The sequence below is a fragment of the Chionomys nivalis genome, chromosome 3, assembly GCF_950005125.1.
Source record: "Chionomys nivalis chromosome 3, mChiNiv1.1, whole genome shotgun sequence".
NCBI classification, from domain to species: domain Eukaryota; kingdom Metazoa; phylum Chordata; class Mammalia; order Rodentia; family Cricetidae; genus Chionomys; species Chionomys nivalis.
Genome location: NC_080088.1, coordinates 89,744,258 through 89,768,985, shown reverse-complemented (window position 1 = coordinate 89,768,985; position 24,728 = coordinate 89,744,258). Strand labels below are relative to the sequence as shown.

General features: G+C 47.4%; 2 protein-coding genes across 2 annotated transcripts; both read left to right on the top strand.

Annotated features, from left to right (window-relative positions):
• The first annotated feature begins 5,842 nt into the window (after window positions 1-5,842).
• LOC130871497 (small integral membrane protein 10-like protein 2A) lies at window positions 5,843-19,902 on the top strand. The gene is made up of 2 exons (XM_057764875.1): window positions 5,843-6,242; window positions 19,765-19,902. Exons 1-2 carry the CDS (start codon window positions 6,057-6,059, stop codon window positions 19,783-19,785), a joined length of 207 nt encoding a protein of 68 aa, XP_057620858.1. The 5' UTR covers window positions 5,843-6,056; the 3' UTR covers window positions 19,786-19,902.
• On the top strand, window positions 19,842-21,420 carry Fam220a (family with sequence similarity 220 member A). The gene is given in 2 exon segments (XM_057764874.1): window positions 19,842-20,519; window positions 20,522-21,420. Coding segments are annotated over 2 exon segments (780 nt in total). The 3' UTR covers window positions 20,624-21,420.
• Window positions 21,421-24,728: the final 3,308 nt, after the last annotated feature.

The following is a 24,728-nucleotide window of genomic DNA, read 5'->3' as shown; positions in this document are numbered from 1 at the left end:
AAAAAAAACTAGGTGTGGTCATAGACTCTTGTAATTTCAGCACCAGTGGAAGAGAAAAAGGAAGATTCCTGGAGCCCATTGGTCAGGTGGCCCAGCCAATTGGTGAGCTCCAGGTACAGTGGGAGATTGTCTCAAAACCTAAGACTGCAGAGCGACTGCAGAAGACACCAGACATCAAACTTTGGCTTCCATGCACAAGCACACACGTTCCCTCCCTCAACACACACACACAACACACACACACACTCCATGCACAAGCACACACATTCCCTCCCTCAACACACAGACACCAAAAAGTAATCACAATAGTTTCATACAAGAATAAATATTATGAAAATAAACATATAGACTTTTGTTGTTGTTTATTTTGTTTTCTGCAGTGTTTGGAATTGAATCCACTGCCTCAATAAAGATGGGCTGTCAGGGAAAGTTATTTTATTAATATCTGTGTTTGTGTGTGTGTATGTGTGCACGCACACACACAGTGAGCATGTGGAGGTCAGAGGACAATTTGCATTACTCATTTCTCATCCTTTACCATATGAGTCCTGGGCATTGAACTCCAGTCATCGGGCTTGGCTGCAAGTATCTTTACCTGCTGAGCCATTTCACTGTCCCAAGGAAAGTAATTTTATAAACAACTAATCATTAACCATTATTAATCATACACTGAGCTCATAAATCCACTGAACTTACAATCTAAGGACTCAAGGGCTCTGGATATAAAAATAGTTACTGTTTTCTGGTTGCCTTCTGTGTGCTTGGAACTGTGCCCAGTGCTGCAAACTTGATCTCATTCATTTCTCACAAATACCTAGAGGGGGGACAGGGTGGGGCGGGATGAACATCTCATCGTCTTCTGGAAGCAGGTCTGAGGAGCGTGGAGAGGTTGCTGGAAATGGAGCCTGGTTTCTCTGGCCCGCTCTCTGCTGAGGCACAGCTCCGGCAGCAGCAGGGAGGAACAGGAGTAAAACAGATGGACTTGTCAGTTATTAATACTGTATCTGTCCTAGCCCCTTCTTGTCGCTCTTTGTGCCTGTACAAAAGTACTTTTCACACCGACCTTTCTAATTCTCTCTCTCTCTCACCCCTCTCTCACAGGGTCTCACATAACCCCGGGGTATCTTTAAATTTACTGTGTAGCTAAGGATGACCTTGAACTTCTGATCCTCCTGCCTCCACCTGTTAAGGTTACAGGAGTGAGCCACCGCGCCCAGTTAACGTGGTGCTGAGAACAGAATCCCGGGCTCCATGCATCCTAGGCAAGCCTTCTCTCAACCGAACCACATCCTTGACCTTCTCTTTCTTGTATTTGTCTCTCAAACTATCAGCTTCTCTCGGGTGAAGCGATGACTCAGTGGATCAAGTGTTTGCTGGCCAGTTGTGAGGACTGGAGTCAGGAGACCCTGAAGCTGAGTGAAAACTGGGCGGGCACAGTGGCAGAGTTAATTTCGGCCTCATAAGGCAGAGACAGGATTACCTGGAGCAAGTGGGCTAGCTAGACTAGCAGTATCAGCCCTGGTGTCACCAAAGATGCCACTTCAAAGAATGTACTGGAAGAGTCATTGAGGAGGATTCCTGAGGACAACTTTGGGTTGCTATATGGGGCCAAACCCATGAGATCCCCTTCCACACCTACACACAAAAAGAAGAAAATGCTAAAAAAAACAAAACAAAAAAAAAAAACTCATCTCAAACAAATAAATCCAGAAAAAAAGATTTTTTTATCAAACTCCTTATATTCCAGAATACTAGAATTCTTCAAAGTCAATGTATATTTTACCTCAGAGGATTTAATTATTACCATAATTATTTCATTTTGTTGCAAGGAGGGGGCTGCTTGTTCATCCTGCCTGCACAGAACAAAAATAACCACACAGAAACTACATTAATTAAAACACTGCTTGGCCCATTAGCTCTAGCTACTTATTGGCTAACTCTTACATTAATTTAACCCATTTCTATATTCTGTATATCGCCACGTGACAGTGACTTACCAGCAAAGATTTGGCATGACTCCATGGTGTCTCTCTGACTCCACCCTTCTTCCTCCCAGCATACAGTCTAGCTTTCCCTGCCTAGTTCTGTTCTTCCCTGCTATAGGCTCAAAGCAGTTCTTTATTCATTAACCAATAGAAGCAACACATAGACAGAAGGACCTCTCACACCATTTCCCCTTTTCTGTTTAAACAAAACAATAAATAAATAACACAATAAAATTACATATAACAGAACAGGCATCAAACAAGAACTACAGTTACAATATTTATATCTACTTTATTTTTTCTTATAACTAAGAAAAACTATAACTATCTATCTATCCTTTAACTCCATCAAAGACTCCAGAAGGATATAATATTACCTAAGTAAACAGGAAGTACATTGCAGGCAACTTTCAAAACTCTAGAATTGACAGAGACATCTTGCTACCTGGACAGCCACCCAAAGTTCTTTTGTACCATTGGGGCATCCATCTTTAGCCTACAGCACAGTAGTATTATGATGTGGGAGTGATTTCTTTCTAATCTGTTGCTTGTATTGGTTAATTAATAAAGAAACTGCCTAGGCCCATTTGATAGGCCAACCATTAGGTAGGTGGAGTAGACAGAACAGAATGCTGGGAGAAAGAAGCCGAGTCAGGCAGTCGCCATGATTCTCCCGCCGGACACAGACGCAGGTTAAGATTCTCCCTGGTAAGCCACCAGCTCATGGTGCTACACAGACTATTAGAAATGGGTTAGATCAATATGTAAGAGATAGCCAATAAGAGGCTGGAACTAATGGGCCAGGCAGTGTTTAAAAGAATACAGTTTCCTGTGTAATTATTTCAGGGCATAAGCTAGCCAGGTGGCTGGGAGCTGGGGCGGCAGGGAAGCAGCCCACAGCTCCTCACTACAGTATTGGGCAGACTCTTCCATGAAGCAGGAAATTTCAAAGACAGGTCTACCTATATTTGCAGTTTGCTAGTCACTTTCTTCTGTATCCTGTAGAATGTCTCACAGACTCTTTCATGAAGCAGGAAACCTGAAGGATCATCTCACCTTTAGGCAAGTTTAGCAGTCATCTCTCTGCAGGTCCTGCATGTTTAGTTAAGCAGTCCAGGCAAGAGTAGTTTCTTGCCCAAATGGCTAAGGAGCATCTTTGATGCCTATCCTTCTCTCAAAGTGTTTGGTGCTGCCAAGAGCAGACGTGTTTCATAGACATGAAAAATCCTAAGTTATTAAAACATTTAAAATGCCATATTCTGAAAGTCTCTGAAAGATTTGAAGAATACCTATATAACTAAAATATATCTCTATACATCTAGAAAATCTAACTAACATGACTATAAGCTTGACTATTACAGATGAGTATCTATTTTTTTTTTTGTTTTTTGTTTTGTTTTTCGAGACAGGGTTTCTCTGTGGTTTTGGAGCCTGTCCTGGAACTAGCTCTTGTAGACCAGGCTGGTCTCGAACTCACAGAGATCCGCCTGCCTCTGCCTCCCAAGTGCTGGGATTAAAGGCGCGCGCCACCACCGCCCGGCTCAGATGAGTATCTATTAACTTGTATTTCTTAATTATAAATGAGCTACACAAATACAATACCTTAATCAAGATTAGAACTATATATATATATATATATATATGTAACAGAATTATTCTTTTGTATCAATAAACCAAGATCTACACCAATGCAAAGTATTCATCTCTATAGTATATCTCCCTTTAAATTATTTATAGATAATATTTGGGGATATGGGTGTAGTTCTACCCATACTACTTCCTGCTGTTTGGGGGCGCTATTAATCAGGTCTTCATGGTATATCCTGTGTGCTAGATTCATTTCAGCCAGCAGTTGGGCGAAGTAATTTTTTGAGGGTGTCTACAGCGACCTTTCAGGAGGCCTTGGTTCATGAAACCATATTTGCCCAGAAGCAATCCACAGGTTCTCATCTTCTATGAAAACAAAAGAAGAACCTCTTTTCCCAAGCAACATGTTCTTAGACCCAAATTCTGAAGTCAAGATACCTTTATAATATACATACTGGTTTAGCTTAGCAGCCCATACAATAAAATGTCTCTACTTAGCTCCTTCACAGTCAAAAAATTTAAAGAAGACACAATAACACACATACATAATTCAGACTCTCCTTGTATATTCCATCTTAATGTATGTGGCTTATTTTTCTTTACTCCTTTTAATCTTTGACTGTCTGTACTCTGTCTCTTTAAAGACTTTTTTTTAATGATTTACTTCCTTTTGGCAGCTCCATGGTGTCTCTCTTTGACTCTGCCCTTCTTCCTCCCAGCATACAGCCTACTTTTCCCTGCCTAGTTCTGTTCTTCCCTGCCATAGGCTCAAAGCAGTTCTTTATTCATTAACCAATAAAAGCAACACATAGACAGAAGGACCTCCCACCCATCATTTGTTATTTTGAGGCAGGGTCTCACTGTGTAGCTCTGGAGTTCTGGAAGCTGCTATGTAAATCAGGCTGGCCTTGAACTCACAGAGATTTGTCTACTTCTGCTTCTGAGTGTTGGGTTTGAGGGCACGTGCCACCCTGTCTGACAGTACTACAATTAAAGGATCATAGGCTGGAAAGATGGTTCAGTGCTAAGGTCACTTGATTGCTCTTCCAGAGAACCCAAGTTGGATTCCCAGCACCCACCTGGAAGCTCACAGTCTGTAACTACAGTTCCAGGGGATCTAATGCCTCTTCTGGCCTTTGCAGGCACACGGTGCACAGATAGACACGCAAGCAAAATGGTGTATGCAGGTAGAACATTCACACACATAAAATAGTAAACAAATTAATGAAAATTTAAAGTGTATATAACTGAACATTAAGCATTATATAACTGTATATAGATCTGAACATTAAACATTATATAACTATATATATATATATCTGAACATTAAACAAGAATGACTGGGACTGCAGGCAACACAAGGAACACTAGACTATTTATTAGCCCACAAATGCCTTTTTCTTTCTTTTGAAAATTATGGTAAATATACATGTTAGAAAATTTACCATTGTAACCATTTTTAAGAAATACTGTATTTGTGTGTGTATGTGTGTGTGTCTGTGCATTTATGTGTGCATGTAGGTGTCCATGGAGGCCAGAAGTGGGCATCAGATCCCATGGAGCTGGAGTTTTAAATATTGGTGAGCTGCCTGATATGGTTGCTGCAGTCTGAACTCTGGTTCTCCGACAGAGAAGCAAGCACTCTTAACTACTGAGCCATCTCTCTAGTCCCTACTGTAGCCATTTTTAAGAATATGTGATCTAAAATTACCTGTGACCATGGATGGCCATGGTTCATCTCTTTCCTGTTCTTTTTTTTTAGATTTATTTATTTATTTTTATGTGAATGTGTATCTGAGTATATGCATGCACAGGTGAGTGCAAATGCAGCGAAGGCCGAAAGGCATGGATCCCTTGAAGCCAAAGTTATAAGTGATAGTGAGCCACCTAATATGGGTACCGGAAACCGAACTCAGCATCCTCTAGACGAGCAGCAAGCGCTCTTAACCGCGGAATCATCTTTTCAGCTTTGCTTTTTCTTTCTCTCTTTTTTCTTTCTCGAGACAGAGCCTTGTCAGGGAACCCAGATCCTGTTTCAGCTTCCTGAGCACTGGAATACTAACAGGCTAGAGCCGCCACGCCCGACTTTTCCTCTAGTTGTTATCATCAGCTTCACCATTAGACGGCGCCAGGACACAACGCAGCGACTCCATTCTCGTACGCACGCGCACTTTACTCGCTAGGAAAGCGGTCGGCGAGGCGGGGCGCGGGGCGGAGTCTGCTGCCTGCGCAGGCGCGGGCCGGCTTTGTGACGTCAGGCCGCGCGGCCGGGCCGGGGATCTTGGTGGTAGCTCGCGGAGGCGCTTCCTGAGAGTGACGCGCAGACTCAGCTCCCCCGCGGCCCGCCCTCCCGCCGGCCTCGCCGCGGTCTCCCTCGCTCCCTGAGATCGCTGAGCGCTGAACAGCGGCCCGGGGAGGAGGCCTCGGGCAACGCGGCGCGGAGAGGGAGGGCGGGCGGGCAGTGGGAGCGCCGCGGGTCTCTATATGGCGACGGCTCTGTCGGGTCTGGCTGTCCGGCTGTCGCGCTCGGCCGCCGCCCGCTCCTATGGGGTCTTCTGCAAGGGGCTGACCCGCACCCTGCTCATCTTCTTTGACTTGGCTTGGCGGCTGCGCATCAACTTTCCCTACCTCTACATCGTGGCTTCCATGATGCTCAACGTGCGCCTGCAGGTAGGTGAGCCGCGCCCTCGGCATCCCTGGGTCGCGCGCGGCCCTGCCCACCTGGCTCCGTGGGATGCAGGTGCTGGGGGGCTCGTGCCATCTGCAGGAGGCTGAGCGCGTACCGAGCATCGTGCATTGCCCCTCTTTAATCCCACTCTGCATAGACGATACTTCAGAGAACAGGTCCTACATCTGGGGGTGGGGTCCGAGGAAAGATGACAGGAAGGTCCCTTAGGACGCTTTGTCCTTAAAAATGACAAATTGTTGGCGATCTGGTAGCAGCGAGTTCTTACGTGAATTCTGGTTCCCCAAACTTTGTGAAGGTTTATTCTGTTATCCTTGTACCTTTAGATGGAAAGTTAATGGTGTTTTGACCAATGTATCCGATTTGTTCTGGCCAGGGGTTAGAAGAGGCAGTGGGGATGAAGATGAGAAAATGAGGTGAAACCAATTTAGAGGCCTGAAACAATTTGGAGTAACAAACAGCATGTGCCTTGTGTCAGCATTCTGGAGGCCGCGTTTGTTGGGAACGGCTGGCACGTCTCTATCTCTTCAATTACAAAATGCTTTTCTCTAGCGGAGAGAGGTCCTGCCGATTGGAGTGTCCCATTGCAAGTAAGAGAGAGGCTGGATAGGGAGCTTCCTTGGATTCTGTTTACACATTTTGGAGTGGCACAGGCTGTGTTGGAGGAAGGACTCAGCTCCACCCCTGGGAAGCATATAATCTGGCAGGGTTGTGCGATTTATTTATTTATTTATTTATTTATTTATTTATTTATTTATTTATTGTGGTTCTGGAGATGTACCCGGTGAGTACTTTGCATTTGCTACTAGGCAAGGAAAACACCCCGACCTCAGACGGACTGTATATATGTCATTCCCTGGTGTGCAATGGAGCCCGTTCAAAGTAGTATACCTGGTTTTTCTGTGGTTGGGTCAAATTAGAGTGTAATGGATTTGGTGTATATATGGTCCCCGACACAGGTGGTTACAGACCGTGTGAGATCCGAAGCCAAGTATGTTATGTTGACCCAAATTCAATAAAACAAGTTAAGGAAAACCAATTTTAAAACTCAGCTTAGAATACCTTTCCTACTTTGTGGTGAGAGGTGTCAGCTGTGCACCACTGTACCCGGTGATGAGCTGCTGCTGGGATGAGCCCAGGGCTTCCCGCACTCCAGGCAAGCGCTGTATTTCTGCTCCCAAATCAGGACATCGCACCTGAACAAGGGGCTTGTGGCATCCTATGTGATCCCAGGCCGCGGGGACAGAAACAGCAAACCTCCAGAGCAGGAGGCACAGATGAGTGAAGAGTGCTGGGTGTGGGAATGGAGATAAACCACAAAGCCTGTGTCCTTGCCAATTACCAACCTGTAGAAACACAGCCCCGGTGTTTCTGCCGGCTCTAGTCACCTCCTCTGAGAGAAGTCAGACATCCTGATGTTAGCTCAGAGTCTGCAAACAGCAGTCCGTGCCTGGCCCATCAAGTTCCCATTTTGGAATCTGGTGTCTAGAGTTAGATAGGATTTGTGCTCATTTAGAAACTATGTAATTTAGAAAGCTATATGTTATGTAGTCTTGAATTGCTGTTTTTTTTTGTACCATTAAAAAAACAGTCTAGGGATGTAGCTCAGGTGGTAGTGTTTGCCTGGTATGCACAGTGTCCTGATCGTAATCCCCAGTCCTGCATAAACTGGGTGTCATGATCTGTGTCTGTAACCCTAGCATTCAGGAGGTGGAGGCAGGAGAATCAGCCTCAGGGTCATCTCCGGCTAGGTAGCAAGACCCTATCCCAATAAACAAAACCCGAAACACTTCCTCTCGTATTCATTTTTCTTCGTACCCTTCTCCAGTCCAGACTGCTCCAGTTGCTGGCCTGAATTTTTGTGTATTCTCCATCTGTTTCCCACCGGTCAGATCTGTCATTTGTGTACATGGTATGATGTGTCTGTGTGTATCTGCAGCAGGAGGAGGCCAGAAGAGGTGCTGGCCGTCCTGGAGTGGTAGGTAAAGGCAGTTCTGGACTGCCCGACTCCAGTTCTCTGCAGGAGCGGTACACTCCCGAACAGCTTAGCTATGAGGGCTCCCTAGAGAAGTCTTCTGAACAAGTAAGGCACATCCTGTCATCCTTAACCATCAGCACAGCACATACGTGCTTATCCTTACCACGTGTGTGCATGACCGCCCCTCACCCAGCTTGCACCTGGATGACGGACTAGACTTTGTTATGCTCTCGTCTTTATTCGGTTGCAGCCATTCCCTGCCTGCTCCTGGAGTATGGTGAATATCCTCCTCCATAGGGACATTCCTATCGTCCTTTCAGGGGGAACTTTTGTAACCTTGCACCGCAGGAGTGCTGAAGACTGTTTGTTTTCTAAGCAGTAAACAACGGCAGATTCCATTCCCAGTGTTTCCTAATGGCGCATCTGTTTGTAGGACAGTGAGATCATCTCTGGAAAGGTGATCAAATCCATATTTCATCACGGGGAGTGTGCACTGTGCAGATTGAAGGCAAGTGCATTTGGGGGAGGGAGACAAGATCTCCAACCGGGATGATGTGAGCAGTGAGTGAGACCCAGCAGTAGCGAGGGCAGCTCCGTGGGCTTCAGAGGAGGCATGGTTCAGGTGTATCCAGCTCTAGAGAATCTGGGGAACCAGACATGGGCCCAGGTAGTGGGAAAGACAGTCTCACCGAGTGCTTTGGGAAAGTCATCTCTTCTCCTCTCCAACCCCCACTCCTTTTGAGACAGGCTCTCACCATACAACCCAGGCCAGTTTGGAACTCTTATGTATCCAGGTGGTGGTGGCGCACGCCTTTAATCCTAGCCACTCGGGAGGCAGAGGCAGGCAGATCTCTGAGTTCTAAGCCAACCTAGTCTACAGAGTGAGTTCCAAGACAGCCAGGACTGTTATATAGAGAAACCAAGACCAAACAAAACAAAATAACAAACTTATGTGGACCAACTGGCCTTAAACTCCAAGAGACCCACTTGCCTCTTCCCCAGGTGCTGGAATTCAAGGTACATACTGCTGCGCAACCATGTAAGGTTGATCTTGAACCTGAAACACAGCCTTTTCGTATTTGAGGAGGGAGAGAGAGTGTTCTGGGGTACAGTGCCATACTTGAGATCTTTATATCTGATGCTTTAGGCTCCACTGAAGGCTTTAGAACTTTTGTTAGTTTGTGAGAAATCACTAACAGAGCCTAGCTTGAGGGTTTACTGTTCTGACCTGCAGGTAAGGAGAGTGCAGTAAGAATTTAACCTGACTGAGGGACCCCAGCAGCTCACTGGCTTTCCCTCCATCATCGCGTTCTGTTCTCAGTAAGAACTTAGCCTGACTGAGGGGCCCCAGCAGCTCACCGGCTTTCCCTCCATCATCGCGTTCTGGTCTGACAGGGGAACAGAAATGTGGTTAAAGCACTGGGCCCTACAGAGTTTTGTTAACCCTACACTTAAATCTCTTGTTCATAGGGCACTGGGGTTTCCCTTACCCCGTTGGCAGTGCTAGGCATGGAACCTAAGGCCCTTTAAGTCTACCACAGAGCTGCACCCCTAACTCAGCGGTGAGGCATTTTAGCACATGCTAACAGCTCTTTAGTCTGAGAGGTGATTGAACGAGAAAATAGATGCAGAGGAATTTGTAGACTCAGAAGGGTTATTTAGCAGTTAAGAGCTTTGCTGCTTTTGCAGAGGGCGCGGGCTCCGTTGCCAACACCCACATGATAGCCCACAACCATGCCTAACCCCAGTCCCAGCTCTAAGTGCCATGCGTGCTTGTGGTACATAAGCCTGCAGAACACTCATGCACATAAACTAAATCTTTAAAAACTATTTTTGCTTATTTTAAAATTTTGAATTGTGGATGTTTGGTCAAAGGAAAGAACGACTCTTGTGGATTATCCTCTGACCATGTACATAGACTCCACACACAAACAAATGTAGCCAAAAAAAGAAAGCGTGAAAGTGCTGTTTGCAGACAAGCATGTACCTGTAATCCCAGCTACCTGTGAGGCTGAGACACGAAGATCACTTGAGTTCAGGAGTTGGGGCCGTGTGAGTGTGTTGTGTGTGTTCGAGCATGTACATGCATGTATGTATGTATGTGTGTGTAGGTCAGTGGTCAACCTTGGGTGTCTGACCTCAGGTGTGAGCCTCTTGATTTTTTTGATACAGGGTCTCTCATTGGCTGTAGGCTCACTAATTTGACTATATTAACAGACCTGGGAGCCTCAGGGATCTTCATGTCTCTAGTAATTCTCCTGTGTCCAGCTCCCCAGTGCTGGGATTATAAGCATGTGACACCATGCTTGGCTTTTTCCTGTGTATTCTGGATGATGGAACTCCGGTTCTCATGCTTGCATGGTGAGTACTTGGCCGATTGAACTGCCTCCTTAGCCAGTTTGTGGTCAGTGTGGGCAGCATAGTGACAAGATCCCTGTCCCAAAATAGAAAAGGGATTGGACAGGCAGCTCTGTGGATGATTGGAGTTTGGTATCCAGCACTGACTGACACTTGGTGGCTCACAACAGCTTGTGGTTCCTGCTTCAGGAGATCTGTTGGCCTCGGAGGGCACTGTACTCTTGTGAGTATACCTGCCACTCCCAGCCACATAATTAAAAGAATAAATCTTAAAAAGTAAAGCCAGGCACATCTTTAATCCCAAGACTCAGGAGGCAGAGGCTGATAGATCTCTGTGAGTTCAATGCCACTCTGGTCTACAGTGTGAGTTCTAGACCAGCCAGTTTCTCTGCCTTAAACGAAGCAAAGAAGCAAAAACAAAGAAAAGAAAGTGCTGTTTCTAAGCAAAGCTCAATCTTCTGAGGTTATTAACATCCCATCGTTTTACAGCATGGGAAGACAGGTGGTAAAAAGTGAGAGTCTTTGGGAGCAGAGGGAAGTGGATCTCTGTGAATTCTAGGACAGCCAGGGTTACCCACAGAAGACCCTGCCTCAAAAAACAAAACAACAAAATGAGACTCTATACCCTTCACTACATGTAGTAAAAGTGATCTGGTGGGCCGTGGTAGCATATACCTGTTATTCCTGCACTTGGAAGGTGGAGGCTGGAAGATCAGGAGTTCAAAATCAGCCTGGGCTACATGAGACCTTGCTCCTCTCCAACTGAAATAAAAATTAAAAATAACTAGTATCAAACAAAACAAAAAAACAAGTGGTGGTGGTGGATGCCTTTAATCCTAGCACTCGGTAGACCCAGACAGGTGTATCTCTGACTTTGAAGCCAGCTTGGTCTATAGAATGAGTTTCAGGAGAGCCAAGGACACACAGAGAACTTTTGTCTTGAAAAACAAAACTAATAACAAACCAACAAACGTAACCGGTATCATGAATACCTGCTGGAGCAAGTCCTGCCTATAACTTTTCACTTATGTGGCCTCTGAGAAACGTGGATCAAGTGTCTTAGACTCATGTCACCCAAAGAGAAGGCCTAAAAGAAACAGGGAAAGGATTACTGTAAAGGCTGATGATAATCGCCGGACCAAGAGATGTCCTTGTTTCACCCGTACCTTCTCCCTCGCCGCCCTGTGCTCAGCGAGCCTTTGAACCTTTGCCGTCTATGCTCTTCATCAACCTCCTCCTCTTCATTTATTTATTTGTTTATTTATTTGCGGCAGGGATTCCCTGTGTAGCCCTGGCTGTCAGACCAGGCTGCCCTACAGAAATCTGCCTACCTCTGCCTCACTCATGCTGGGATTAAAGGTGTGCTCCACTACCACCTGGCTCTTTCCCACCTTTTTGTTGTTGTTTTTTGTTTTGTTTTGTTTTTTGAGACAGGGTTTCTTTGTGTAGCTTTGGAGCCTGTCTTGGAACTAGCTCTGTGGACCAGGCTGGCCTCAAACTCACAGAGATCCTCCTGCCTCTGCCTCTTGAGTGCTGGAATTAAAGGCGTGCACCACCACTGCCTGGCTTTCTGTCCCACTTCTTTAGTACTAGGGATTGGACCCAGGGCCTCTTGATCATTGAGTTACATCCCCGGCTCCTAGCGCCAATCTTCTCTTTCTATTACATCTTATTTAGTTATTGTGTGTATATATATGCACATGTGTGCACGTGTGTGTGTGCACCCCTGTGCACATGGGATGTCATAATGTGTGTATGGAGGTCAGAGCACAACCTGCAGGAGTCCCTTGTCTCCTACTGTGTGGGTCCTGAGGTCCAAACTCAAGTCAGCAGGCATGGTAGCAAGCACATTTCCCCACTGAGCTATGTCACAGGCCACAGCCTACTCTGTCTCCACTCTGAACCTCTTTCTAAATCCATAGCTTCATGGGTTTCAATACCCTCTCACCTCTTGGACATCTTTTTCCCCTTGTATTTAATATGTTTTTGCTTCACCAGACATTGTACCACACACCAGGAATCCCAGCATGTAGAGACACTAAGGGAGGAAAAATTCACAACAAAGCTAATCCTGCAAGCTGGACATTGTGGTGCAAGCTTATGATCCCGGCACTTAGGAGCCAGAGACAGGAGCATCAGGAGTTCAGAGTCAGCCTCAGCCTCAGCTGTGAGTGAATTTGAGACCAGTTTGGGACATGGAAACCCTGTCTCAAAAAATAAATAAATAACTTATCATACTAGTTAAGTGTATAATTCAGGGACATTAATATCTTCCCATACTGGGCAGTTGTCATACCACCCATTCTCAGAACTTCTCCATCCCATGGAAATCTCTTTTGTCTTCTGAGAGGAAGGTGAGCTGGCTGGCATTCTGAATAAAACAGAGAGGAGCTCATTGAGAAGGGGACACTTTAGTAGAACCTTGGTGAAGGTGAAGGCTGTTGCGGCATTGGTGTCTGAGTCGGAGGAGTGCAGCGTGTAGACAGGACAGAGCTGTCACCAGGACCCACACGTGGGCCAAGCCTGAAACGGCAGGAAGCTGGAGGCTAGAGTAGTGAGCAGGAAGGAAATGGTAGGTTTGTGCAAAGTGCACTGGACTCCCTTTGTTGCTTTTCCTTGGGGTGTGTGTGTGTGTGTGTGTGTGTGTTTGTAGACTAGAGAAGAGAGTAATTTGAATCAGTTCTCTCTTTCTGTAATGTGGGTCCTGGGCATCAAATTCAGGTCATCAGGCTTGGTAGAAAGTGGCTTTTCTTGCTGCGCCTTCTCACTTGGCCCAGCATCTACATTCTTTTTTTCCCCTAATGCGTATGTGTGTGTATGTGTGTGTATGTGCTTGTATATGTGTGTTTATATGCCTGTGGAGGCCAGAAAATGGTGACAGATCCCTTGATCTGCAGTTACAGGTGATTGTGACCACCCGGTGTGGGTGCTGGGAACTGAACTTGGGTCCTTTCCAGGAGCAGCAAACACTCTTGACCCCGGAGCCATCTCCCCTCCCTCTTACCTGGATTTTGTATTCTGGAGTCGATTTCATTTTGCTTAGTTGTTTTGAGACAGCCTCACCAGACTGACCTAGAACTCATTTTGTAACACAGGCTACTGGAATTCCAGATCAGTTTCCTATCTTCCTGAGTCCTGGGATCCCAAGCTTGTGTCACCACTGCAGCCTCCTTGACTTGTTTCTGTATATGAACTCATTCTATTTTTACGAATGTTAAAAGAGATCTATCAAATATGAGGTGATGGGAACAAATCAGCTAAAAGCTGCTGCCGGGCAGTGGTGGTGCACACCTTTAATCCCAGCACTTGGGAGGCAAGGCTGGACTATTTCTATGAGTTTGAGGTCAGCCTAGTCTATGGAGCGAGTTCTAGGACAGCTAAGGTTACACTGAGATACCTAATCTCAAACAAACAAAAAACAGCAAAAGATCCAAACAAACAAAAACCAAAACTGCTTACTTCTGGGGCTGCATTTGGTGTATGCTAGACTTGGGCTCCATCCCTCTCTTGTCTGTACCTGGGGAGGAAAGAATCAGTTTCTTCACCCCTTGATAGTTTTTTAGGATGCAATAAAATTGAATAAACACGCTATTTCTACAAGGAAAAGGATGAATTTGGAGGAGCTGAATATGCAGCTCTGTGGTCAAATGTTAGTTCAGCATGGCCCTGGGGAAGAAAGTCCAAAAGACCGACCACCTACGGAATGGAGGAAAGCAGTTGTTGGTGAATTAATTTGGTAAAGGATTAACACTCTTAATAGAGAAAGATCTCTTACAATTAAAAAAGAAAAAACAAAAACCAGGTAGCTCAATCCAGTCATTGGAAGAGCTGGCATAGAGATTTCTTTAAGGAGGTACACAGATGGCCAGTATGTCCTTGAGAAGATCCTGGACTCCAGGAGAAAGCAGATTCACTCAGGAGCAGTGGGAGGTCACTCCACACCTGTTAGGATGGCTGTTGTCAAGGTGGAGGGCGGGAGGAGAGGTCGCAGGAGCAGATGCTGGGGAAGGTGTGTGTCCTCCTTCCTTATGTGCTGCTAGTCAGGTTGTAAAGTGCTCAGCTGTTGTGAGATCCGGGTGGTTCTCACACAGTTGAACGTGGACTGAATCCACTATCTACTACGTCTGCTTCTGGGTATATACCTGAGAGGTTTGAAAACGGATTCAAAGCTGGGTACTGCAGGGCTGATAAGCGGTAGCCCAGAGGCAGTAGCAACAAGTCTGTGGTTGTGCCCTGGTGGAAGGGACCTTGTCTAGCATGACCTGAACCCTAGGTCCCACCCCCAGCACCATGTCCAACCAATGCAAGATGTCCTAGGCCCGTAGCACCAGTACTCAAGTGGTGGGAGCAAGGGGTAGGAGTCCAAGGTCAGCTTCAGCTACAAGGCCTGTTTGAGGTCAGCCTGGCTATTCGAGACTCTGAGTCTAAAATAAATAGGTAAATAAATAGGAAAAGGAAAAAAGAATTGAGAAGAACCCCTTTAGACGTCCCCACCTCTAGTGTGAGCATGCCACTTAGATGGCTCCAGTCTCTTCCCCAGTGTGCTTTTCCACTGCTGATCCCACTTGGAGGCTATGATAGTCACCACTCTCCAGAGGACCTTCAGTTGGCTGCTGGGCCTTTGGGTTGCTGTCACTTCTGATGATGAGTAATGTTGCTGTGTGTGTGTGTGTGTGTGTGTGTGTGTGTGTGTGTGGTTGTTTGTCTGGTACGTGCATATGAGTGTGGATGCATGTGTCCAAGTGCAGATGCGTGCGCCCAAGTGCGGATGCGTGTGCCCAAGTGCAGATGCGTGCGCCCAAGTGCGGATGCGTGTGCCCAAGTGTGGATGCGTGCGCCCAAGAGTGCATTGAGAAGCATCTCACTGAACTGGAAGCTCAATGTTTCAGCTGGGGTAACCGCTGGAGATTTTGTTTCCGTCCTGGAAATGCTGGGGTTGCAGGTGCTCATGTGGTCAACACCTACCTTTTCGGAGTGTTTTTTTGTTTGTTTAAGTGTGGGAGATTTGAACTCAGGTTCTCATGCTAGCACAGGCAGTAATATTACCCACTGAGTTATCTCCCCAGCCCTACTTTTTTTACCGAGACTGGTCTTCCCACCCCTCACTCCCCATCCCCACTCTGACTATACCCCAGACTGTCCTGGAACTTAACCATATATTCTATGCAAGACTTGAACCAAAAATGGTTGGTTTGCTTGCTTCAGTTTTTATGTGTATGTATAAGTACCCAAATATATATGCTCCATTTGCATGCCTGATGCCCTTGGAGACTAGAGAAGGGCGTCAGATTCACAAGGCAGGGTTTCACTGTATACTAGCCCTAGCTATCCTGGAACTCGATCTGTAGACCAGGCTGGCCTTGAACTCACAGCTCTGCCTCTCAAGTGCTGGGATTAAAGTGCCACTACCGCCCAGCTCAGTTTGTATGTTTTTATGGTGGATTTCTTGCTATGTAGTCCATGCTGGCCTCAAACTGGAACGCCTCCTTGTCTTGGTCTCTTCCATACTGGCGTTCTAGTCATGTACTACAACACTTGGCTCATTTTAACTCTGTGTGTGTTGATGTTGAGATCAAATTAAGGGCCATTATAAATTAGCCCGTTATGGTGATGCACACCAGTGCTCGGGAAGCAGAGAGAGGAAGATTTCATTGAACGTAAGCCTGGCCTACGTAATGAGCTCTAGGCTACCCAGAGCTACATAGTGAGACTCTGGCCTCAAAAACAAAACAAAACAAAAAAGCCAAACCACCTGAGAGCTTTGTGCAAGTCAGGGTAAGCCCTCTGCCATTGTGATTTATTTTGAGAAGAAGGTTAAAGATGTGTTCTTGTAAAGCCCTAAACTGGCCTCAGCCTTAATGAATAGCTGAGGATGGCCTTGAACTCATGATCCTCCTTTCTCTGCCCTCTCCTGAGTACTGAGAATGCAGCTCTGCACCACCACCTGGACATTTTAACTTTCAGGGGCAGTGCACGGGTGTGTGGAGGTCAAGAACAACCTCCGGCGTCTTTCCTGCTGTCCATCTTGTCTCTTTCTCACTGGACTGGAACCTGCCCAGTAGGCTAGGCTGGCTGGCCAGCAAGATTCAGGATCTGCCTGTCTGTACCTCCCCCGTGCTGGGAATAAAAGCCACCCCCCTCTTGGATATGGAACTGGAATCTGGAATCGAGCCCTTTACAGCCCTTACTTTCATTTAATTTGAACTTTTTATTTGTGGGTGTGTGTGCCTGTGGCGGTCAGAAGAGGGTATTGGATCCCTAGGCAGTTGTGAGCTTTTTTTGAGTGCTGGGAATTGAACTCAGGTTCTCGGGAAGAGCAATAAGTTCTTTTTTTTTTTTTTTTTTTTTTTTTTTTGGTTTTTCGAGACAGGGTTTCTCTGTGGTTTTGGAGCCTGTCCTGGAACTAGCTCTTGTAGACCAGGCTGGTCTCGAACTCACAGAGATCCGCCTGCCTCTGCCTCCCGAGTGCTGGGATTAAAGGCGTGCGCCACCACCGCCCGGCGAGCAATAAGTTCTTAACCGCCTGGCCCCTCTAGCCCCTCACTTTAGCAGTTTATTTTTGGTGCATGCTCTGAGCATGGGTATAAACTGACCTCTGAGCGGTATCGCAGTGAGGTCCGTGCGTGTGCGTTAGTGATTCGCTGGTGTAAACTGACCTCTGAGCGGTATCGCAGTGAGGTCCGTGTGTGGGGGTTAGTGATTCGCTGGTGTAAACTGACCTCTGAGCGGTATCGCAGTGAGGTCCGTGTGTGGGGGTTAGTGATTCGCTGGTGTAAACTGACCTCTGAGCGGTATCGCAGTGAGGTCCATGCGTGTGCGTTAGTGATTCGCTGGTGTAAACTGACCTCTGAGCGGTACCGCAGTGAGGTCCGTGCGTGGGGGTTAGTGATTCGCTGGTGTAAACTGACCTCTGAGCGGTATCGCAGTGAGGTCCATGCGTGTGCGTTAGTGATTCGCTGGTGTAAACTGACCTCTGAGCGGTACCGCAGTGAGGTCCGTGCGTGGGGGTTAGTGATTCGCTGGTGTAAACTGACCTCTGAGCGGTATCGCAGTGAGGTCCGTGCGTGGGGGTTAGTGATTCGCTGGTGTAAACTGACCTCTGAACGGTATCACAGTGAGGTCCTGCGTGTGCGTTAGTGATTCGCTGGTGTAAACTGACCTCTGAGCGGTACCGCAGTGAGGTCCGTGCGTGGGGGTTAGTGATTCGCTGGTGTAAACTGACCTCTGAGCGGTATCGCAGTGAGGTCCGTGTGTGGGGGTTAGTGATTCGCTGGTGTAAACTGACCTCTGAGCGGTATCGCAGTGAGGTCCGTGTGTGGGGGTTAGTGATTCGCTGGTGTAAACTGACCTCTGAGCGGTATCACAGTGAGGTCCCTGCGTGTGGGGGTTAGTGATTCGCTGGTGTAAACTGACCTCTGAGCGGTATCACAGTGAGGTCCGTGTGTGGGGGTTAGTGATTCGCTGGTGTAAACTGACCTCTGAGCGGTATCACAGTGACTCGCTGGGAAGGAAACGGCATCTGCTTTGTCTTCTGCTGTCCTCGCGTTAGGACAGGTCAGCACCTGACTCAGGGACAGACTTGGGGAGCAGCCGATTGAATTTGTAGCAAAGAAATCCTAGGAGCTGAATGCCAGGTAGAGGTGAGCATTTGAGACTTTCAGAGCTACCAGCCTGCCTTCACCAGCCGTGCAGGGCCTGCCTTGGGCAGACTGTTTGCTGTTCAGCTGCCCCAGTCGGGCTTTGACCTCGGCTGCTGCCCCACTGAGATACACCTGGCTGTTGAGGTCCCTTTTCTGCCCTTTGCTTTAGCAAACCTCCAGCAGCCTTTCATTCATTCCCTGTGGCACTTGACGCCGCCGTCACGCCTGTGGGCCACCGCTGTCACGCCTGTGGGATGCTGACTGAAGAGAATGCTCAGTGCTTTCCCACGCTCGGTCCATAACACGGCATTAGAAGCTGTGACCTTTCCTGAGGATACCGAGTTGCCCAGCTCCCTCAGAGCTGTGTGTATTACAGAATGTGCTTTTGAGCAGATGTGTGGCCAGGAGACCAGGTGTGGCTGTAGGGCACAGCTGACTTCGCAGGATCAGGTGTGAGGCAGAGATGCTTGCCTGGTCAGTAGACAAAGGGAGTGATGTGTCCTCCGTGTGGCCATGAGTCAGCTTCAGTCAGCAGGGTGTTGTTGGCACCTTTCCTCATCCTCAGTAGAGATTTGCAACCTTTAGCCTGATCCCCTACAGGGCCCATCGGTACCAGGATCCACCTAACAGCACTCCACAGCCTAGGGCTGGGTCATCTTAGAGCCATCAGCCCACAGGATCCTGCTCAACCAGTTGCCCTACTCACCGTGACTCCTCCCTGTCCCCCTTAGGACTGGCCTTGCTAGCTTGCTTTGGAAAGTATTGGGGGCAGGATATTTTTAGGTTACAAAGCGGTGGTAGTCTGGACTGTCAGGTGCCTGAGGCCATTAATAGCCTGGGTTAGGGAAGGTGAGGAGACAGGCATCCAGCAGGGCAACAGCTGCCTAACTGGGTCAGGCCTATTGTCATTAAGCAGTTGGCTGCCTAATGCAAGGCAATCAATGGTTTGTGTGGAGATGCCTTCTGATTGCCCTGAGGATCCTGGGCATGCCCGGGATCCTTTGCTCCCACCCCTTGGTTACATTTTGAGCCTTTAGCATCTTCAACAGGGGTGAAGGGAGTAGATGTTGAGGAACTGATTCCCACGACTACATTTTTCCCTTTAACTTTGAAATAAACTCCTCTCTCATTTAGCATTTTGGTGGGCAGGTTGGTTTGCTATAACTTAACAGTATTAATTCTTTTGTATACTTAACTTGGGGCTGGGTTATAAGACCTGGGGCTGGGAGGGATTGATTATTTGTATCTTTTTGTATACTTAATTCATGTATTTATCTGAGTAAGGACCCCATATAGCCCAGACTGGCTTGGATGGCCTTGAACTTGTGATCATCCCATCTCTGTCTCTATGCTGAAATTCACTGCAGAGCCCAGGCTGGCCTATGACAATGCTTAGTGCCTCTCCTTCTCTGGCTCCTGCTCAGCTCTGTGGCCCCACTCCTCAAGGAACTAGTGTTTGATGATACTGCATGTGTGGGGATGATTTACTAACCCCCTGTCACAGAATTTTCATCTGGTTATCTTTTCTAGGTTCATATTGAGATCCACTGAAGGCCGACGCTGACTGACAGGCATCACCCCAGCTCACTGCATCCGAGGCGCAAAGCATGAGGGGTAGAAGAGGGACACTGGGTGCTTGCTTGACAAACATAAGGCGGTCACAAGGAGGTGACTTGGACAAACTATTGTGTGGCCTTAAGAAGAGAAGCCAGAGAGGGAGCCCCAGCCCAGCATGTGTGCCTTCCTGGACAGATGAGCCTGCCTCAGGTACTGATGGAAGGTCACAGGACACAGTGGTGGCATCCCTGGAAATGAAACGTGGCCAGAGTGAGGCTGACCTCATACTTTACCAAGTGCTTCAGTATCTGAAGGAATCAACGGGAAGAAATTTGGCTCCAGCAGCCTCCGTAAGCAAGGTTCTGTTATCTGCTTTGGAAGAACATCTGGCAGGGGTATCCTGTGGCATCGGAGATGCTCTAGGAAGTGACTGGCCAGACAGCTGTGGACGGTACCCCAAAGGAGAGTCGTGGGTGTCAGGATGGCCAGACCATCCAAAACTGAGGGAAATGGGTTTCCTGAAGGGTGAACCGTTAAGTGCTGTCCCTGAGGGGCCGGGCACCAGCTCGGAACTGTCTCACCCACATTCTGAGCTGTGCCAGCTGCCATATGCTTATGCCAATTATGAAGTTCTCCCAGAAGATGAGACCAGATGTGTATCCCTCGACGGTTCAAACCCAATGTTTTCAGAGCAAACAGTAGACCACGAGGAAACTCTCTCAAGCTTAAAAAGCACTTCAAATGGTCTGCAGGTGGTCGTGGGGTCACTGACTCTGCAGCCTTCCAGATCAGCAAGTCTGATGCCATAGCTAAGGTACAAGCAGAACAATAAAAATAGCAGATTAATTTTAAAGGTTGCCTTGCAGTTTCTTTTGCATTAAATCTGGCGTATGCTGCAGCCGTTCAGTTCCTGCTCTGGTTGCTGTGACCAGACACACCTCGCTGGTTGATGCAGAGACGGTTTTGAGTGTGTTTTTAATCATTTCGGAGAGACTCAGAACTGGGAAAACCCTTCCAGGAAATGATCGATCTACTCAGTACAAGGTCAGTCAAGAGCCATTTAGCGCAGTTCTTTGTCGTGGAGCCGTTCTAAAGGGCTAGCATCCCAGATGCCGCCTGTCTCAGCTCACCTCTGGCTGTCCCACGGAAGTGGAGATCTTAGGCTACCCTCTCCACTTCCTGTCAGCCCTGCTCTGGTCACGATGCGTCCTGCCATTTCTGCACTGTCTGGACTCTGGCCCGCAGCCTCTCGTCCTTCCTCACGTGCCCTTTCCTTCCGCTTGGAGTGCAGTTTCCAGTGGCGGCACTCGGGAGAAGTTTGAGGCTCTTCTGCTGACAGAAGACAGATCGCAAATGAAGTGTTTCCTGTTTCCCAGACCCTAGGAGTCCTGATCTCTTTTACGTTAAGATTTTTTTCTAAAGTAATTCTCCCTTGTGGTTTGTTGATAATTTTAATAAAGGTCATCTAAAGAGTGGACATTTTTAAGCTCCCTACCCAAGAGAGAGTTAAGAACAGCCCTGTGGGGGAGGGGTACCTGACTGTATATGTCATTTATATTGTGTGCTAAATTACTATGCCATGGGCTATTTTAGTGTTTTGGGAAAATAATAAAATCTGTTCTTTAGCATAATAAATGTTTGATTTTGTGTGTGTGCTTATGTTTCCTCCTCTTTTTCTCAGTGTCTTTGTCTTCCTGACATTTGAACTCTTTCTCCCTCCCATTCTCGCTCCTGCCTTCCTTGCCCTCTTGTCCTCTTTTCTCTCCTCTCTCTTGCGGGTTCTGAAGTAGTGCAGCATGGCCAAGTATGGTAGCACACAACCGGCACTTAAGAGGCTGAGGCGTGAGCTCTGGGCTAGCCTGTGCTGATTTGAGAGTTCTAGGCCAACTTGGATTACAAAGTAAGAATGTCCCAGGAAACACAACAAAGGGCTAGGGACGCAGGAAGTCGCTTTCTGTGCAGGATTGACCTGAGCTTGATTCCCAGAACCCTATATATACAACAGCCCAGTGTAGCTGCGATGGTCTCCAACCCCAGCACTCGGAGGTGGGAGAGCCCTTGGGCTTGTCGGCCGTCCAGCCATCCAGTCCAGCCTAATTAGCCAACTCCAGGCCAGTGAGAGGGCCTGTATGAAAAAAGGTGAATGTGGGGGGCGGACTGGAGACAGTGTCTCAGCATTTAAGAGCCTGGAGTGCTCTGCCAGAGGACCCAGGTTCAATTCCCAGCTCCCACATGGCAGCTCACAGCTGTCTGTGACTCCAGTTCCAGGGCACCCAACACCCATGGCAAAACACCAAGGCACATTAAAAAAAAAAGGCTGTGGAAGAAGTGACACAAGGCTGATCTGACCCACACACCTGTGCACGACCATGCCCATGTGAGCATGCCTCCCCCGAAACTCAAGAGATGGTGTAGTGAGCTTTGGGTGTGCAGGGTCACTCGTGACCGGCACTTGAGCTGCAGAGGAGCAGAAGGGCCTAGATGTTGCGGCCAGCCCGGACTGTGTAACGAGACCTCAAAACACCAAGGAGGCTGGGCATGGTGGCTCACACTTACAGTCCCAGTATTTGAAGCAGAACAGAATGTCGTAGGACTTCAAAGAAGGCCTTTTATAAGCATTTGAGACGAGTAGTGCGGAAACGTGCTTCAGGACCGTCTCGCTGCGGTGCGGAACACCTGTAACCCTAGCATTCCTGAAGCCGAAGTTGTCTGAGTTCGGGGCTAGCCTGAGCCACATGAGGCTATCTTTTTTTTTTCTTCTCAGATGAAGTTTCCATAGAATGTGTGGCTTTGCCTGGTCTGGGACTTGCAATATGTAGCTGTGGATGGCCTTCAACTCATCCTCTACCTCCTGAGTGCTGGGACTGCAGGCATGCGCATCACACCTGTGTATGCTGGGGATGGATCACAAGCCTTGTGCATGCTAGGCAAGAATTTGGTTCCTAGGTTTCTGTGCTGCTCCACATCCCCTACGGTCTTTGCCCTTAAGGACTGAACAATGCAATTATTTTAAATTTAGCAGCTGTGCCTTAGTAGAAAATGTTAGACTTGTTATTCACATCTGGAAATCATGATTTCCTTTCTTTAAAAAGCATTGGAGCGAGCGATGAGGTCTTGAGGTCATCAGGTGATTGCCGAGGCTATGGAGAGTGAAAAGTAAATTAAGAAGTGCTCACGTGTAAATGGGGCTGGTGAGAGGGCTAAGCAGGTAAAGATGCTCATCAATTCCAGGAGTTCACATGGAAGGCGAGAACCAGTTCCTCCGAGCTGCCCTTTGACCTCCAAGCCCAAGTAGTAAGTGAACAAATACAACTTAGTGTAGAGAGAGTCCCATAGTCCAATTCTGTTAAGTCAGATCAGAACAATCAGTCTAAAAATCTGAGTATCCAAGGATCCATACTAAGTTGTGTAACATACAGCTTACACCTGTATGTAAGTAAAATCAAGTCATATAAGAACGATCTATTTACACACAAGTATATTTTTTTTTTTGGTTTTTCGAGACAGGGTTTCTCTGTAGCTTTGGAGCCTGTCCTGGAACTAGCTCTTGTAGACCAGGCTGGTCTCAAACTCAGAGAGATCCGCCTGCCTCTGCCTCCCGAGTGCTGGGATTAAAGGCGTGCGCCACCACCGCCTGGCTCACAGTATTTCTTTAAAATTTTTTTATTTAGTGTGTGGATGAGTGAGTGGGTGTGTGTGTTCCAGGGCTTATGTGGAAGTCAGTGAATAACTATATGGGTGTGTGTATGTCTGTTACCAAAGTTCATCAGTTAAGTGGTATCTGCTTTTCATTTGTACTTCAGGCTCAACCCTTCATTAAAGATCTGTATATTGCCAGGCAGTGGTGGTGCACGCTTTTAATCCCAGCACTTGGGAGGCAGAGGCAGGATAGCAAGAAAAAGTTTTTTTTTAATGTCCTCAACCCTCCCACCCCAAATCAAGCAGGGGTCGCAGGGGTAGCAGGAGGCAGAGGCAGGCTGATCTCGGTGAGTTCAAGGCCAAGCTAGCCTACGTACACAGAAAAGTTCTTTTTCATTACATTGCAGGTGTGTGTGTCCATTGCACAGAGGTGGATTCAGAGAACTTAGAGGAGCTGGTTCTCTTGTGCTCAAGCTTGATAGCAAGGACCTCTACCAGCTAAGTCATCGCACCAGTCCAAAAGATTGTTTTCAAAGTTACTTTTTAAGGAAAGATAACGTTCTAAAGGATAGAACTTGTTTTTCTTGGTTTCCTGGGGCCCATTAAGACTTCATGCTTTTGTGTCAGGATCTGTCCAGACTGGGCTCCAGCTCCCCACATAGCCAACAATGGCACCTAGTAATGGTGCCTACAAAGGCCAGATGATGAGGGCATAAGACTCCCTGGGACTGGGGTTACAGACAGTTGTGAGCCTCCATGTGGATGCTGGGAACTGAACTCAGGACCTCTGAAAGAGTCAGTCAGTACTCTTAACCACTGAGCCATCTCTCCAGCTCCCTAAGGGCTAAGGGGGAAAATGCTTTAGACTGTGTCAGCAGAGACTTGCTAGATCAGACATGACCCTTCAAGACAGGACATCACTATATAGCCTTGCCTGGAACTCACTATGAGGATGGGGTTGGCCTCAAACTCACAGAGTTTGAGACACAGAGCCTGTGTCTTTCAAGTGCTGGGGTTGAAGGTGTATATCACCACTCCAACTGGACATAGCTGATTTTAAAGATTGTTTTGCTTAGCACACAGGAGGCATTGGGTTCAGCCCATAGCAACACGCATGCACACACACATCACATACACACATGGAGGATGGGCATATGCCTCAGTGGTTTTGTACGTACGTACACACACACACACACACACGGAGGATAGGTGTATGCCTCAGTGTTTCACATGCACACACAGACATGAAGGATGGGAGCATGCCTCAATAGTTATATTCACACACACACGCCTGGAGG